Genomic DNA, 17,765 nt, shown 5'->3' on the forward strand with positions numbered 1-17,765 from the left:
GACACCAGAAATGCTCTTTCTCATGCTAGGAGTAGGAGGCCCAAAGCCCCCTTTCACTTAAATCTATCAATTTACTAATGTAGGTCATGTGACTCTGAGCTAAGAATGGGAAATGCCTAACTCACCGCCTCAAACTTGTTTTCCGACCAAAACACACACACATAAGATCAGCTATAGCCGCCTAGAGTGGCCATAATTTTCTTCATTTTTTTTTTAATTATTTAGTTGCGTGTTTGGTGGTCAAGTGGAGAAGCACTGTCTAGTATCTACAAATTTCTAGAAGATGTACTATAAGGAAATTCGCCCCTCAATCGTAATAATCGTATTAGCCAAACATGCCCCAATATTTTAATGATGAGAGAGTGTAGCTTCAAAGACCACAGATAGTTGAATGATTTGTTTAATTGAACATATGCAAAGGTTGTAGAGAGAGAGAGAGAGAGGGGTAGGGTTGATCATGGGGATATGATGAAACGTATGGTTTAATATATAATAAAGAAAATTCCTCTCTCACAAGTCACAAGTCACAATCTGTCTATTGGGTGTTAGTTTTTAATCTAATATTATGGAAACATATAAATATATTACATGTGAATAAAATAAAAAAGTAATAATTTATAATAATGATATACCCAAATTTAATATTATAGGGTTTGGGCCCTAGAGGGCATAAAAGGGGACATGGTGGGCTTCCTATTTTTAAAGAGTCTTTGTGTTTCTAACTAAAGTCAATCATCCTTTTCTCTTTTCCGTCTTTGCTTTGATTCTGCCCGTGGGCCCAGCTCATTTGGTTTCAATTACCCATTTAAAAATTACAAATGATAAGGTGAAGTAATAAATACGCTGAATAAATAAACAACCTTTTTTTTTTGAAATTTATAGGGGAGTAGATGCAAATGAGAGTAATGATAATGTGCTAACTGAAGTACAGGAATATATACACGATCGTACATCTCCCGGACCCAATGGTTGGAAGAATTTTGAAGAGCCCAAACCATTTGACCTTGTAAAATAGATCATGTACATCTTGGCTGAGGCGAAGGATATAGAAGGCTGTGATCGTCCAACTTTGTTGACTTTGAGTGAGAAAGAGAAGAGAGATCAGAGAAGTGAAGGGCCATGGCATTGAATTTGAAAATTGAAACTGCGCGCTGCCGATGACACACACAATAGCAGAATATGGATCACGGGAGCAAACCCCAAACCCGCTTTCCGACTCCGAATATGGGCTGTGATCGTTCAACTTGTACGTATGTATCATAAATTCAGGATATGATATTAGTATATTACATACAAGTTGGGATTAAGGTAAGGGTATCCGGATTCAGATTATGGAAAAAAACCACCCAGCAACAAGAAGCAATGATTCTCACTCGTTTGGGGTGGGGGTTCTGGCCTGTGGTCTGTCGGGTTCGACCCGATCACCCGAACAAACTCATCCAATCCCCAACGACGTGATACCTACCTTTCCTAATTTCTTTTTGATTTCGGAAGATTTAGAAGTTTGAAAAGTCATCTCTCATTTTCAAGATTTCAATTTTCAACTCAACCTATCAATCATTTTCTCGAACCAAATGAGCATTTCTTTCTTTTAATAGAGAGGAGGGTAGGGGGACGACGCGGCTTATCGTGATTGGCCCAGTATCCTCAGGGACCCCACGTAGTAGACTGACGTGGGATATCATTATTGGAACAGTATAAACTATAGAAGAGGAATGGGAGTGCTTTAATTGGAAGGGATGACGTGTTCCGGTTGCAGACCAAAGTAGTATTGATTTGTGTTCTTGTGGGAAACTGATAGAAGGTTGGAAGTATCAGGCTATTAGCTACAGGAGGGAGAGATGATGGACAGATAACTGGCACAGCCATGTTTTTCTCATATACACAAATACAAAGACCGCCCGTGGGAAGCACATGGGATGAAAGAGAAAAAATCTTGAAAGGGGGCAAAGGTGTTTGGCAGAGACGCGATGTCTTTACTCTTTAATGGCTATCCACTTGAGCAGTAGAAGATTGCGTTTATTTCATTTCATGTGGAGAAAGCAAAGCTATGAATTGAAAGAGCGTGAACATAACGTAATTGGGTTGAGGGCATTTGCCTTGCGCTAACCATGTGAAGACATGCGTACCACTGCATCGATCGAGATCGGACATCTTCAGATAACAGAAACTAACTAGTGCCAGTGTGGCTGTGTGGGGGACTGGGGGGTACCACTCCACTCTACGGCCTACTGTCCGTAATAGTAGATTCTTCTTTCATTATAAATTTATGTATTCCACCATTTCATTATTTTAATGTCTTTTTAAACAACAAGGTTTGAAAGGAAGCCACGTGTTTGATACTGAATAAAGAGCCAATAGTAGTCCTTTTCAACTACCCTACTTTATAAACGTATCTATATTTTTAGAGAGAGAGAGGAGAGAGGAGAGAGAGAATCCAATCTCCCTCCCTCTCAGAAACAAAACAAAAAGCTCAAATCTCAAAGCCAAAGGACCCCATAAAAGAAGTAAAAAACGACAAACCTGACTTGCCTTGGCGCTGTCCTGCCCTCTTTTCCACACCCCTTATCATATTTTCCTTATCAAAATCTGATGACGTCCACCAACTTCATTAATCAAATCAATTAAAATTAAACAAACACAGGTCCGCAACGAAGCAAAGACGCATCAAAACTAGGAAAAAAGCCAATTTCCTAACAGCAAAAATCATCAACAAGAATAACCCAGTAATCTCATCTCTTTATTTCTCTTTATAATAATGATAATGGTGATGATCATAGTTATGATGTTAATTTAGACATGGAAACATTAAAACGGACAAGGGACGCACACAGCGACACCGACCCAATCAAACCGAGTTGATGACACACCCACGTCTCTTGGGGAGCCTTTTAGCTTTTCTTCAACACCCCACCTTCCGTGCCATCATGAACCCATTACCCATCCATCCACATCCCTCCAGAACCAGAAAAGGGTAAAGAAGTGAGGAACAAAATATGTAAATAAAAAGGAAAGAATTAAATTGACAGAAAAGAAAAAAAAATGAGTCACTGTTTTCTTCTATGTGCCAGATATATATACACGTCCTTCATCACAAAATATAAGTCATAATTAAAAAACGTTTTCAATATCTTCCAATAAAAGAAACTAACACCCTTCCCTACAACCCCACATAAAAAGGTGGGTCTGGCCGGACTTGTCTTTCCAACTTTTTCAACTGCTGCATTGTCGTTCATTGTGCATGCATGCCTACCATATCTGTCCTTTCCATCTTCTCCACTGTATCTGTTCCTTCTCCGTCAAAACCAATCAAACTAATTCTCTCAATCGACCCACGAAAACCATGTTAATTCAGGGTATGAATACAGCTTACATACACTATCGGATCAGTTGCTGACGATGATGATGAACCTCCGTAGTGTTCATTCACACAAAATTGCATTCCCCAAACAAAGAATCCTCCAAGCTGCCTTCCCCCCAGCCCTCTCCTCCCCCCGCGCACTCCGGACGCTTCTCCAAAGATCTCTTAAAAGCATAGCAGCAGGTGTGGGTTGTACCGCGCCAGCGGATTCCCTGACGACTCCAAGAGCATCTTCTTCGCCTTCAAATGGGTTGCTTCATTCATTTCTTGTCAGGCTGCCAGCAGGCATGCAAATTGTCATTTCCTGGGCAAGAAACCGTATCTCCTTGATAAATATACAAAGCCCCAACAAAAGTTCCTATTCCGTTTTTCTTTCACCTCAAGATTTCCAATTGGGGGGGGGGGGGGAGGGAACAAATAAATAACAAACAAAATCAATCTACTTACCAGCAGGTTGCTTCTGTTCAGCTGGTTTGACAGGTACAGGCGGCACGGCATGTATGTATGGAAAAGCTGCAGACATGAGCTGGTGTGAGTTTCCAGTAGCCGGTGTAGTAAACTGTGCAGCGAGAAGGCTTGGTGGCGGCAAGCCCACTTTCATGTTATTGGTAGCTGCAGCTGCTGCAGCCGCAGCAGCAACCGCTTTTGCAGGATCAGACGTGGCACCAGCTAGTGAGAGGGAGGGAGGGCACAATGACAGCATCCCATTAGATGCAGTCGACCCCTGATGTTGGTGTTGATCAGATCGCCTCTGACAGTAAAATCCAGTAGTGGCGGTGTTGGCGTTCGTTGTGGCGGTGTTCATAGACTGTGGAGACTGAGCTTGCATATAGGCATTGGTGAAGAATAGCTGTGGCTGCTGCAATGCTTGCTTCTGTAGCTGCTGCTGCTGCTGCTGCTGCTGCGACTGGGATTGAGATTTGGAACTAGAGCTAGGTGCACTGGTAACGATGGAGTTGCCAAGTATAGAAGGTACATTCCTTCCACCAACGGGAGAGGACTTCCTGCTGGGCCCTGATGGCGAGTTCTTGCTCTGTTGTTGAGATGATAATGCTGGTGATGGGCCTGTTGTTTTGCTACCCGTAGATGTAGTTCTCGGACTTCCCCCAGCACTCTTAGAAGTAGTAGTTGGGGGTGACCCCACAACGACAGGGGGTGACGTTGACTGGTTAGTGGGAAGCTGTTGTCCTGGGGCGGCCGATTTTGCGTTCACTCCAAATGATATCTGTGTGTGGCCTTGAGTCCTGCCCTGCTGTTGAGGGAGATTCTTAATGGAAGAAGTGGTCGATGATGCCAGAGAAGGGGAAGGTATGGGAGAGGCCGTTGCCCTTGCTGAGTTCTTCCACTGGGAAGACTGGGCAGAGCTGCTGCTTTGGATAAGAGCCTGCGAAAAAAGTGTATTTGGGAACTTAGTGGCAACAGAAGAGGCAGGCAGGCGATCAGAGTAAACACTGCTACTACTAGTTGCTGATGTTTTGCTTCTAGCTACTGCTGCCGCTGCTGCAGCCGCAAAATGCTGTAGTTGTTGTTGCTGCATATGTTGTTGCTGCTGTTGCTGCATATGTTGTTGCTGCTGTTGCTGCTTCTGAATCTGAATTAATTGCTGTTGCTGCTGCTGCTGCTGCTGCTGAGAATTGGGGTTACTAGATGGGGCAGAAGCAGTAGCCATTGTAGAATTTGTATTGGAACGAGATGCTCTATTGCAATTGACAGGAGCTGAGATAAGGTTGAGAGTGCGAGAGCTATCAAAAACAGCATTGCCTAGAATTGTGGACACTGATGGCTCGGTGGAATCTGGCTTGGAGAAGGCAAGTGACTGCCCAATACTCGCTGGGGCTTTTCCACTCAAACCCTTCTTTTCATCCTGAGCATTAGTTGCTTCACCAGCCTTGGCTTCTTCAGTGATCTGGTGATTCTTCTTTTGATGTGCTACCTGAGCAGCAGCTGCTGCTGCTGCATAGCCATGCCTTACCGTCTCTGGTAGGCTCTGGAAAATTGCATGGTTCTGAGGCATGGAAGAGAAATCAAGCCCCATTGCTGTAGAAGCTCCATTGAAGGAGGCAAAGGACATAGCAAATGCCTGAGATGGAAGGAGTTCCACCCCACCTTTCAATCCATGTTGCTGTGATTGTTGTTGCTTCTCGCCATTACTTCCGGTGCTTCCACCACCACCCAAAGCTGCAGGAGACATCAATGCAAAGTTCTGTGGGTGAAACTGCAAGGCATAGTTCTGGCCATAGATATTCTTCTGAGCATGAGAGACTCTACTATCGGCAGTTGATGGACTATCTTCCCCACCAACTTCTGCCTCAAGTTGGCGAGCCTGATGAGGTGGCGGCACATGCAAGTTCTGCTGCAGAGCCTGCTGCTGGGGAGGTCGATTCTTCGAGGCAGGAAAGTTATGCGAGTTTCCACCACCACCACTGCTGCCACCACCTTGCAGGCGCTGTTGTTGATTCTGTTGATGCTTGTGTGATGATGAGGAACCACTTGATGTGCTCGTGTTCTGGTGGCCCTGTTGGATTGGTTTTGACTGAGAATGTGGTTGTTGCTGCTGCTGTTGCTGCTGAAGTTGAGAGGGATGGAGCATCTGGGAAGAATAGAAAGACCCATTGAAGAAAGTCATTGCCTGAGCATGGGCTCCTCCTCCTCTATAAGGTGGTGGTGCTCCAACATGAGCAGGGATAGGGAATGGATATCCATTGTTCTGTAATATTGCCAAGTACTGAGCATCATTGGCAGGCAGATTTGGATAACTGAAGCTCATGGTTGTGGTAGCTGCTGCTTGCGATGACGAGTTTGCTGGAACACACTGAGCTGAACTAGCTGCACTTGAGGAAGAAGCATTGCTGGTAACAGTAGGAGATTTCACAGGACCCGATCGGTTGGTGGCCACAGTGGCAGCTGCTGCTGCCTGCTGATGACTCAATGGGAAGATGAAAGTAGGACCATGCTAACGCAGAGCAAATAAAATTAATAAATTTCTTAAACCATCACCAGTAAATTATTCAGTGAAGAGGATAGGGTCATACCAGCAGATTTCCAGAAGAAGCAGACTGCGGAGCTTGCTGAAGCACATGCTGCTTTCTCTTGGCATCCACAAAGTTGGCTGCAGCCGCTGCAGAGTTCTTATCCTTTGTAGTATGACCAGAAAATGTGCTAGCAACTTGGCCCTTGTCTGAGACCGAGTTCAAATTCCTACCAGGTAAGCTTCCCTGCAATGGGTTTCCAAGAATAGTGGTTTCTGTTGGGGGCACAACATTGAGATTGTATGGCTTGGCCCCATAAAGAGATGCAGAACCAGCCGCTGCATGCCAGAAAGGATTCATCCTTGTAAACTGCTGATGACAGTAGATGTTCCGAGCAATGTGGTAATGAGTTGCGCACCTCTTTTGCCGCTGTTGGGAGAGAAACAAATGGGGTACCTAAATTTTTTTAACACCGGATCACCACAACATCATCAGAGAACGTTTGGTACATCGCCCAAGTGGACACCACATAAAGAAAGTGACACATACCTGTCCAGGCGTCGAAGATCCAGAACTCCCATCCATGGACACAACAGCTTGAAGTGGTGGCATGTATCTGCTTATGAAGATGGAGGTAATTTCTTAGCTATGAAATATTTATTGTTACGGTTACAATGATAAATAACCAAAACAGCCAGGGAAACATAACGAGGTAATCGGATTCGCACCCCAGAGAAGTAAGCCCGCCTGGCCAGCCCGCTACAGTCATCGGCAACGGCAAAGAGGTGGATTGACCTGAAAACAGAGAAGAAAATTATGAGAAAAGCAAAGATAAGGTGGAAAAAAGAAGCCACTCATTGCCATAACGTGGGGCCAATAAAACAGACACCCTGCATTGCAAAAATTGGAACTTCAAGTAGGTTTACCAGGTTTCTCCGCCTTCAAATCATTTCTTCCAGATTTTGGTTGGGCTGGCGGCGGCGGAAGCGGCTGCTGCTGCTGAACTTGCTGCGCTTGTTGCTGTTTGGTGCCACCAACACTGCAACTTTCCCTATCAACCTTCTCTAAATCAAGTTGCAGATCAAGAACCCTCTCCCTATTTCCAATCGGTTTCTGTGATTCAGGTTCTTCCGCCATTGTCTCCATCTTCTTGTCTTCCAACCCAACCTCCGATGCGTCCTGCTTATCAATTTCATCGACGTTCTCTTCTGCCTGAACCGCAGTCTCCAACTTATGTCCCTGGAATATGACACAGAAAATATTTAATCAAAGATAATAAAAACATAAGAGGAAATATATAGAAACATATTTGCAACCTATCGCCCACCAAGAGGTTGTTGGAAAGAATAAAGAGAAGCCTACTCACCGCATCAACATCTTGAGCCATAGATTTAGCATCTGCTACAAAATCGGTAACACCATCCCCTTCTGGAGAAGATTTCAAAGGAGGAGGAGCCTGTATGGAAGAAATTTTTCTAAGTAAAACTTCGTGGAAGAAATAACTGCAAAAATCCTATCTATATATTACGAGAAAAAATCCACACCATCAAGTCGATCTGAAATTTTTCCTCCCGCTTGTTTTCAACCTCCGGTACTGTTGACACCCTGTATGATCAAAAAATCAAAACTTCAGAAATCACATTAACAATAATGGCCGAAGAAAAAACTGCAAAAGGCGACGGATCTATGGTGCTCACGCTTTTGTCGCTGTATTATCCTCAAGATCAACGTCCAATTTCGCACAAGGAGATTCCATCTTCGGCGACAGGACATCCTCCCTCGTCTGAATCGCATCTCGAATTTCTGATTCTTCGGCCACGGGCTTAGAATCCGAGATTGTATTGCTTTCTGGCTTAGTTGATTCCGATGCGGGTGGTTCCGATGATGATACAGGAGCAGCAGCAGCCTGGGAGGAGCACAAATCCAAAGAAACCCCACCATTTTCCTCGCTTGATCCTGGAATTTTCTCCAATTTTGGGGAGGAAATATCGATTTTTTGAGGCAGTTCATTCTCAACTTTAGCTGCAGCAGATGAAATGGAACCATTTCGGACTGGAAAATGAGAGGGGCCCTCCTCCTCAAACTTCATAGGTCGCGGCCTTTTCCTCTTCGGGGCTGCATATACCAGCATCATCAGACGCAGAAGGTTTTCAATGTAATAACAGAAAAACAGTTGGGAAACGAATCCAACTTTGTTGACTAGTAGTTTAAGATACTCACCCACAGCCGGTAACGGAGTGGCCGAAGTGCCAGAATTCTGAGGTAACAAAGACGACTGAGGTGGCGCGGCCGATTGTGAGATTGAGACCGGAGAGGAAACTCTCGACTTGGCCTCATTACTCGATCCATTGTTCTCTTTTGAATCCAACTTCTGTGATGAATTTAGTGTGATTTCTTCGTTAGAAGGGCACTGTGATTGCCTCTTCAAACCATATAAAACCTCTGCAACCTCGATCTCAATCTCCTGAATTGAAGAGGATGAAGATTTGGCTACCTTCGGTGGCCGGTGCTTGGGTCCAATAGGTTTCTGCCACAAAATCTGAAACATTTAGTGGACAATCTCCAGAGTGATTGAAAAAAAAAAAAAAGCAAAAGATAGGAACAAAATAAAGAGTAAAACATTAGAAACTAACCATCTTCTTCCGAGCAGAAGCATTGGAAGAAGACGGAGAGATCGGAGCCGGTGATGCTACTGCAACACTTGGTCTCGCCGGTGATGATTACTGCCATGCATCAATCTATCCCCTCTTCTTCGTTTGTTACGACTCGACCGATCTCGATCTCTATCTTTCTTATTCCCTCGATCTCTCAATCTCGCCGTTTCCTGCAATTCCATCGGTCCATCTTCCTCTGTAAATTGAACAAAAAGGGAAAAAAGAAGCAACGTCAAGATCAGAGAAAAAATGAAAAAGTATTGTTATAAACAGTATAAAAGGCAGATCTGAGAAGTCCGAACCAGGAGAATCCCTAAGACTGCTACTCCTCTGTCTCCTTCTTGACAATCCATTTGACGCTGCTAAGGTTCCTCTTCTTGCTTCTCTGTTTCTATCCATCCCTTACCGCTATTTCTCATGAAATCAAATACGGTGAACCATAAACCGATATTCCGACCAAATTTCTACAATAATTCGCCGGAGCTCAATGGAAGAAAACTTCAGATTCCGGCCGACCTCGACCAACAAAACGATTCAAGTATCAAACTCCTCTGAACCAGTGAACAAGAAAAAGACGGAAAAAATCTCAGCTTTTACTTATTCTCTCTACTTCCGCCTCGCCTCCTCTCTCCCTCTCCCTCTCCCCCTCTGCTTTTCTTGTCTTGCTTTTCAGCTTGCTCTCTAATCTCATCTTATGGTTTTTCACTCTTCGCGAGCGGCCAAGATCACTTGCTTCCGTCAAAGATTTAATCTTAGCCGTTGAGATCACAAGAAAATCTACGGCTATGGTTGGCTAGTGCCAACATGGCAGAAAAGACGCCGTCGGAGCCTTAGCTCTTCTGAACATTACCGCCACGTGTCAAAGTCTATATCGCTTTTCATCTATCCCAAGCTTCGGTCAGTATTCTTTTTTTTGGGTAGAAAACGGTCAGTATTCACTACCATCCTCTTTTTTATTTTATTTTATTTTTTGGTTTTGTGGGGGTGGGTGTAATTTGTAAAAACCAAAAAACTCACAGCCTTCCTCGACTTTATTCTAATCGCTCGCTTGACGATACCGACAACAGACCGTCAAATGCAGATATATCTCTCCCCTTCCGTACGATTTCCCACTGGCTATTGCCCGTTACTCGGTGCCATGTTAAAAGCTACAGCGCAATCACATGGGACATAAGTAAACGCTTCCCACCGGAAAATATCAGCTCAAGCCGCTCAAATCCATTATTTCCTCCTCCATGCTTTCATTTTCTTTTATTTTATATTTCCATATTTCTTTTACCATTCTACTATATCTTGTGTCCTTTTTATGTGGAAGTTGACTGCTGGGCCCACCACGAAAGCTACGGCATAGGCACCCGACGGTTTGGATGTTTGTGGAGAATTTGTGGAATTTCATCAGTCGTTGGATTGTAATCTGACGTGGCGTCACATAACGGTGCGCGGAGCCCAATGCACGAAGCACTAGTCCGAGCTGGCACCAAATAACCTGCCTCGATGCGTGTTGAATGGACCATGAGATTCGTGCCACCGGTATCCACCCATCAAACGGTGGAAGGAACTAGCACTGCCGGAAAGGAGAAACCCGAACCATGGTCACGGAACTTCCCAGAAGGATGGGCCCACGTCTAGAATTATTTCCTCGCGGGCCCCATTGTTTCGGTAGCTCACGTGGCAGTTTGAGTGACGTCATCAACCCACTCCCCACTCAAAATTATAAATGGGAAAAACAAAAAAAAAAGGAATATTAATGACTTTTCTCCACGAGGTAATAATATAAAAGAGGTGCCGTAAATCCAGGATGCCAACATACAAACGTTTCAGGCTTGGTCGCAGCAAAGTTGGACACGTGGCAAGCGATTTCATATATTACTATTCATCTCTCCTCTCAGATCCGGTTATTTGCCATCCGCTCCACTTTCCCATGCCAGCAAATATCTTGCACTCTCATTAAATAATCAGAAAAATTGTCGGCTACGTCAGACGAGAGACCCACCTTAAGTAGTGGAGCCCACTCCAGTGGATCCCTTTCTCCTTGTGTTTTGTCGCCTTTGAATCTTTCTTCATTCTCTAATCTCTACTCGCTTTCGAATGGTGAAGGACCTAGGGCCACGTATACAATAAGGAACCATATCAGCGAACCTACGTGGACGTCCCTTTACGAAATTTTCGTAGACCAAGCCGTCGACTACGACAGTACCACCATTTAATATAATAATTTAATCGTAAATTCAAAAAAGAAAATAAAAGGGAGTAAACAGATCTAGCATGTACTAATTATTTATTGACCTTTGCACCGTTTTATGTATCAAAACTCAAAAGCATGCAGGCGCCTCAATCCTTATTGCCTTGAAGCTTTTGTAGCCCACTAGAATTGAATTGAATTGGAGAGATAATGCTTGATATGAAACCCTAGACAAAGGAATCCATCCATCCCTACCTTTCATCGTCTGCCCAGGACGACAATACATTGATTGTTATTCCTTTCCACACTATCGTTTTTTCTTTTCTTTTCTTTTTAATTTGATTAATTTTTTTTAATATATTTTTAATTTAATTAAAACCTTAGAATAGAAAATGTTTGATGTGTTCTATGTAGGTTAAATTATTTTGACCTAAGAAATAGAATAATATATGCAAGTTTGTAATTCCGATAAACAAAAAAAAAATAAGAAGCATAAAATGAAGTTGATTTATTCTCTGACTCTTTAGAAAAGGGAAACTAATAGTGAAATAAAATATACATGCATTTTTATGTTATGGATCTCAGCTTACATCAATATGGATGGTCATATCTCATATGCTATGGTCTACCATTTTAAATTGACGAGGTGGTGGCACGTGGATGAGGAAAACACGGCAGATCGGAAGGTATCTCATTTTGTCTTTGTCATCATTGTTGCATGGGGATGGGGTGGGTCAATTGTTTATATAAGCTTTAGTTAGTAGGAAGCAGTAGGAACCCAGGGGTTTGGCCGTTTGGGAGGTGAGGGGACGCAACCACTACTATTAACTTTCTTTTCTCCACAATGCTTGAATTGAAGACACAAAGACTAAGCGCTTGGACTTTTGATGAATGAAGCCTGAAATTTTGACTTGCACAACTGAAGCCGGGCTTTCCAATGGGTTTCTTGGAATTTCAACTTTTCTCGGCTAAACAAATGCAACTTTTATAAGGGCGGTCATTGCTATCGAGTATCAACTCCCTACATTGCAATGTGGATTAAATTAGGGTTCCAGCAAAATTATTATGCCCTCTGTTTGTTTGCAATGTAATTCCATTTGCATAAGCGTATGAAAGTGAAAATGAGAAAAATGCAAATTCAACTCCTCTTTTACTTGAATTTTAGCTTCAGATTTTATTTTGCTTTACCTGCAATGCAAACAAGCCAAAAAAGGGAAAATCTCCAAAGCAAAAATGAATTAGAATCTATGCTGAAATTATTTTCACTCTCATACTTTTGCATCAGTGTGCTGCAAATAAACAAACGAGCCCTCAAGGGCAAAAAGTGTGGTGGCAATAACCAAGTGTCATCCAAAAAAATTATAGTGTGATATGATATAATTTATTTATAAAAAGACATAAAAGGTTACACGTAAGTGGGTTATAATCAAAGTTGGATATTGGCTGATTATATTTAACTCATTTACAAATAAAATGAAAATTCTTGATTTTTTTTATTCTTTTGATAATTAAATGTTTGTTTGAGAAATTTACAAAGAAAACCCTAGCTTCACTAAGATTCTTATTGCCGGAAATGATACTCATCCATCAATTGATTGTTTCAGCAAAATGATAGCTTAGATCTACCATGTCAGCGCACAACCAGCTGGCCGTAAAGACCTACCTGTTCTCATCACGATACTTGGTTTTCATTTCTTTCCATGTGTGGAGTGCTGAGGTGGCAAATTTAGATTTCCGTTGGTGTGTCAGTTTTTCATTCGTTTTTCCTTTTGGGTCCGCGTTTGGCCCCACAAACTTGCCTTGTATGGGATTTTCTGGCTTATAGTAGCAAGGATAAACAGTTCTTATTGGACTCTTTTCTAGAGCGAGAAAGAGCGCGCAATTGAGTGATAAAACATAAAAGCTTGTCACATGGAAGGAGACCGGGCACATGAATAAATTGTTACAGCCACATCAGCAAGTGCATGTAAGAAGCCTGATTTGTCTAAACAGCAAGAAACTGAATTAGTATTTTAATTTGGCCACGCGATATTTTATTAATCATCTGCACTCGTGATCTACCATATTAACTAGTCGGTAATGCATTTCCCAAATTACCTGAATAAACAAATGAATCCACCTTTGTTAAAGCAATCACAGTCGTCCAGAAAACAATCCAATATTGGTTGGGAGAAACACGCACACATACCTAATATTATAGAAAGATAGATAGACAGATATCTACAAACATTATTTAATAATAAATTTCTATATTAAAAGCTAACCTTAGAGTTAAAGCAATCTATAATTTAAAATATAAAACAGGGTCTAATTATCATATCCATGCCACTAATAAAAATTCTTATCTCAACTTTATAAAGAGTAATTGGGGTCGAATCATGGTTTAAAGTATTGATACATTTAAATAACGACCAATAATCAAAAAACGCCTCATGCCCTGAGGCCTGAGCCAGAAGCAAATTTGAAAATTTATCAACCAAGCTAGTCGAGGAGGAGAAAGGAATCAGAAATGAAAGCAAAAAACCACGATTAAGTAAAGAGGTCGTTTTAGATACGAGACCTAAGCCAACCAATTAGTCCTTTGGTCCTCCTCCTGAGTTTTACTTTGCTCCTCAATGAAATCACGCTTTTGTCCTAAAAATTTTTATTATTGCCCCACATCATTTATCCTGCTGCCACATCAAATTAATGAATCACGATAGGACTTATAAATGGTGTTAGGGTAATTTGCCCCCCAAAACCCGTTGGGGACAAGGACCTTGTTATTCTTCTCATTCATTCTCTTATCTGAATCATCGGCATGACTAGCAGCAGATGGGAATTGAGCTTTTTCGTCGGACAAATTCAATGGTAATAAATAAATCATAGGTTTAACTATGATCAATATTTGAATCACCTAGAATCATAAACATGATAACCAATTTAGATGGATTTTGATTGGCCAAAATTTTTCTCATATCATATCTTTTTCGCATTATAGATTTTCCCATAAATTATAGATCAGTTCTTCCTCCTCCTCTTCCTATCCTCATCTCCCATTCACTAGCATGATTATACAAGGTATGGTGTCTGAAATGTACTGCAACTTTATTCAGAAAATAATACAAAGCCAATATGCAAGCTCTTCAACAGAGATGGCCTGAACATTATTGGCGGCAACGAACTCACCTTTGTTGCCATTTTGCAGCCGAATCCCTGCTACATCACTCGCATGCACATAGTCTACCCGGTACTAAGTACAAATCTTATTTTATAATAAAATATTAGACCCAATGGTAACTATAAACCAAGAATGATGGCAATGCTGTGAGCAAAACAACATGGACCTGATGTCTATTAACTTGCACCATCATGTTTTAGGGCTTAAAAAGATTCAGGAAGTATTATATGGATTATTTCTCAAGATTGCAAACTTAGATCCACTCTTCCTTTTTGTTTCTATTCTAGCATATATTGCTGTGTTAAATTGATTTGAACAATGATTTAATAGTAATTTAAGTTTTCTAGTGGGAGGAGCCGGTGATGGTCACGCCACAGAAGGGGAGAAGAAAGAGGATAAGGATTTTTAGGGTTTTGGGGACAAATTAACCTAACGCCGAAGAACATGGATCGATAAGTTTAGTCTTTAGGATGAAAGTGTCCTTTGTTCAAGGAGCGAAGTATTTCTCCCTCCCTCCTCCTCTATATAAGGATATAGAACTAGGAGTCGAGTCGAGCTGAGTCGTATAGTACGAGGCACTCGAACTTGAGCTCGGTTCAAGCTAGAACCTTGAATTTGAGCTCGACTAGTTCGAATCGAGTTCAATTTGAGAAAAAATGTTTTATAAAAATAAAAAATTATAGATAAAAATATTTTTTATTTCATATTTAAAAATTAAAAATTATAATTTTATTATTATTATTATTATATATATATATATATATTCGAGTTTGGCTCGTTTATTAATTGAGCTTATAAATTGGGCTTGAATTCGGCTCGAAGCTCATTTGAAACCGAACCAAATTTGAATAACTCATAAAAAGCTTAACTCGTGGCCGCCCCTACATAGAACCCAAGGCATAACACATGACAATACATCATATATACTATACTATGATACACTACATTTTATTGGCTTTTTGTTGTGATAGTACAACTTCTCACTCTCTTTACACACTCTTTATCCCACTTGAGCATCAAAGACTCCACCTTGAAGAACTCTAGGCACTTTTAACATTTTCTATGATCACAATAATAAATTTGAATAAGTGAGGATCTTCTATTTGGTCATGTCTGGTTAGACGTGTATATATATACATTACAATATCTCTCAAAAAGAAGGGCATCAAAGACAAAAAAAAAATAAAAAAAAAGAAAATTATACACCAAATAGAAAAGAAAATATATTACCATATAAATCTCATGATTGTCGGTTTGGGATTGTGATTAGTCTTTAATACTCAAGTCATTGGAACCCTAAGTCTTCCAACATTGTCCTTGTTGTAGATCTGAGCAGCAACAATAACATTATATATTAATTTTTATGATCATTGAAATGCTAAATGCTAGGATTGAAGACATATGAACATATTCAATGGTTAATACGCCTTCAAGAAATCATCTCATTCGAAACTTTAAACTTTAAACAATTGTAATTCACGAGTACCGCCCCTTTGAATTGTATGGTATGTAATTTTTGTGTATCACACATACTGATGCTTTGAACCATGGGTCCAATTCATGCTTGGTGAGTCATGGGCTCGGCTGATTGAGTTTGAAGATGAATTAGGGCGTTTTTTTTCTTGATAAGTGAATGAGGGTTGTTTGGAATATTAGATAGGAATATGAGGATTAAGGTATAATTTGAGACATTGAACATCAAAAATGATTCCTTAGGCTTTGTTGGCAAGAGTGATAATGCAAGTTTGGTAGTGTTTGACAAGAATGTATTTGTGTCTTGACAAATGACAATAAATACAGATTCTAAGATATATTTACATTCAAAATGAGAGCAAATTTTGCATAAAAAAAGGTATATTAACTATAAAGTCATTGTGAGATCGTTGTGAGTTGCCCTATCCCAATTCCCACTTTCCACGAATAGGTGAATGCCTGAATGGGATAGGAAGGAAAGCAGCATTAGCGTTAGCAGGATATTACATGCAAATAACAAGGTACTTTACGAAGAAGAGATATTTGCACGAACACGTATGCAGAGGGTGGGGTAGGAATTTTCCAACGTCCAAGGCTGCAGAGTGTGTGTGACGTAGATACATCACATCAAATGCCACATTTGACTGACCACTGACCTCACTCTCTCCCTATATCTCTTCCTCGCTTATACTCCACCCTCTTCTTTATTCTTAATCACACTTTTGCCCTCCCATCATGAGATGGGTTTTGGGACATTACCCCAACAGCAGAAAAAAGTTGAAAGTTTTGCCATCTGGACAGCTAAGTGAGCAACAAGAGTTAAGTCCTTATGTCTAAATTAAATATTTACAGAACCAAAATCATTAAATAATTTGAGAATTCTACCAAATTCTATCAAGATGATGTTGCATATGCAAGTCAAAAAATTCCATAGATCCTACAATAGCATCCACCATAACTAGATGGGATTTAGGAACCTAATCACCAATAGACATACATTCTAGGGTTTTTATTTGTGGTTGTATTTCCATTTTTCACTCACATTTTAGGGCTCTAATTGAACAGCCTAAATTCTAAACTAAGCATTTTGTTGCAGCTTGAACCAATGAATCAAAACCCACTTATCAGAAGTTTTCCAAATGTGGATGCTGTGTAAGTTAGGGGTGAAGAAAAAAAAATTGAAAATTTGATCAAACTTGAACAAAAAATCCAATTATATATATATATATATATATTTAATATATTTTATGTATATTTATATACATTATATATATATATATTATAAATTAATAAATATGCATTATATATAAATATATATTTATAATATATAATATATTATTTGTTATTTAAAAGATAATATTATATATTTTTAATTATTATTATATATTTATATTTTTTTATAATATATATTGTAAATATAAAAAAAAAAACTGATGAACCAAACCACTCAACTGGTTTAACCGATCGACTTTCGTTCAATTTTAGTTACCAATTTTTCAAAAACTGATAATAATTTCAAAAATATGCCCACGGTTGGATTGAACACCCGTGTAAGTGGTAAAGCTCCATCTAAATCTAAAATAAATCAAAAAAGGAAAAAAAATCGAGGATCCTCTCTTGTTGGGGTCCTTCAAATAAGGGAAATTCAGATAACCCTTCAAGTGGGATTAAAGATCTATCAGGCATTATTAACTACTCAAAATTGAATATTCAGCAAAGCATTCTTTATGCAGGGGCTGCTGTGAATGGAAAAAACTTTATGCATGTTGATTTTCACGAAGAAAAGGTGTAATCGATTTGTTTATTTGTCTTCAGGTGTCTGCACAGTGGAGAATTTTGACGACGCGCCTACTAATTCCAAAGGCTAGCTGTTGCTACCTTTAGAAGGATCAGGTTACAACTCTCATCAACAATTCATTCATCAAGTTCACCCTTGGGTCAATTAAAATGTTTCCCTCTTTATCAC

The 17,765-nt window shown here is 40.4% G+C and overlaps 1 protein-coding gene across 1 annotated transcript; it reads right to left on the reverse strand.

Annotated features, from left to right (window-relative positions):
• Window positions 1-2,997: 2,997 nt before the first annotated feature.
• On the reverse strand, window positions 2,998-9,045 carry LOC148879266 (protein TIME FOR COFFEE-like). Its single transcript, XM_088960753.1, has 11 exons — window positions 8,964-9,045; window positions 8,551-8,857; window positions 8,028-8,445; window positions 7,875-7,935; window positions 7,697-7,786; window positions 7,257-7,569; window positions 7,059-7,125; window positions 6,880-6,946; window positions 6,394-6,786; window positions 3,809-6,314; window positions 2,998-3,665 (listed from the first exon to the last, which is right to left on the reverse strand). Exons 1-11 carry the CDS (start codon window positions 8,964-8,966, stop codon window positions 3,622-3,624), a joined length of 4,269 nt encoding a protein of 1,422 aa, XP_088816879.1. The 5' UTR covers window positions 8,967-9,045; the 3' UTR covers window positions 2,998-3,621.
• Window positions 9,046-17,765: the final 8,720 nt, after the last annotated feature.

Source organism: Nelumbo lutea, chromosome 1 (assembly GCF_056320005.1).
Source record: "Nelumbo lutea isolate HS-2025 chromosome 1, American lotus-T2T, whole genome shotgun sequence".
NCBI classification, from domain to species: domain Eukaryota; kingdom Viridiplantae; phylum Streptophyta; class Magnoliopsida; order Proteales; family Nelumbonaceae; genus Nelumbo; species Nelumbo lutea.

Coding starts and splice junctions, on each gene's coding strand:
- LOC148879266 (XM_088960753.1), bottom strand. Junction 6,947..7,058: donor GGCGGGCTTACTTCTCTGGG/GTGCGAATCCGA, acceptor CTTCATAAGCAG/ATACATGCCACCACTTCAAG. Junction 6,315..6,393: donor CTTCTTCTGGAAATCTGCTG/GTATGACCCTAT, acceptor GCTCTGCGTTAG/CATGGTCCTACTTTCATCTT.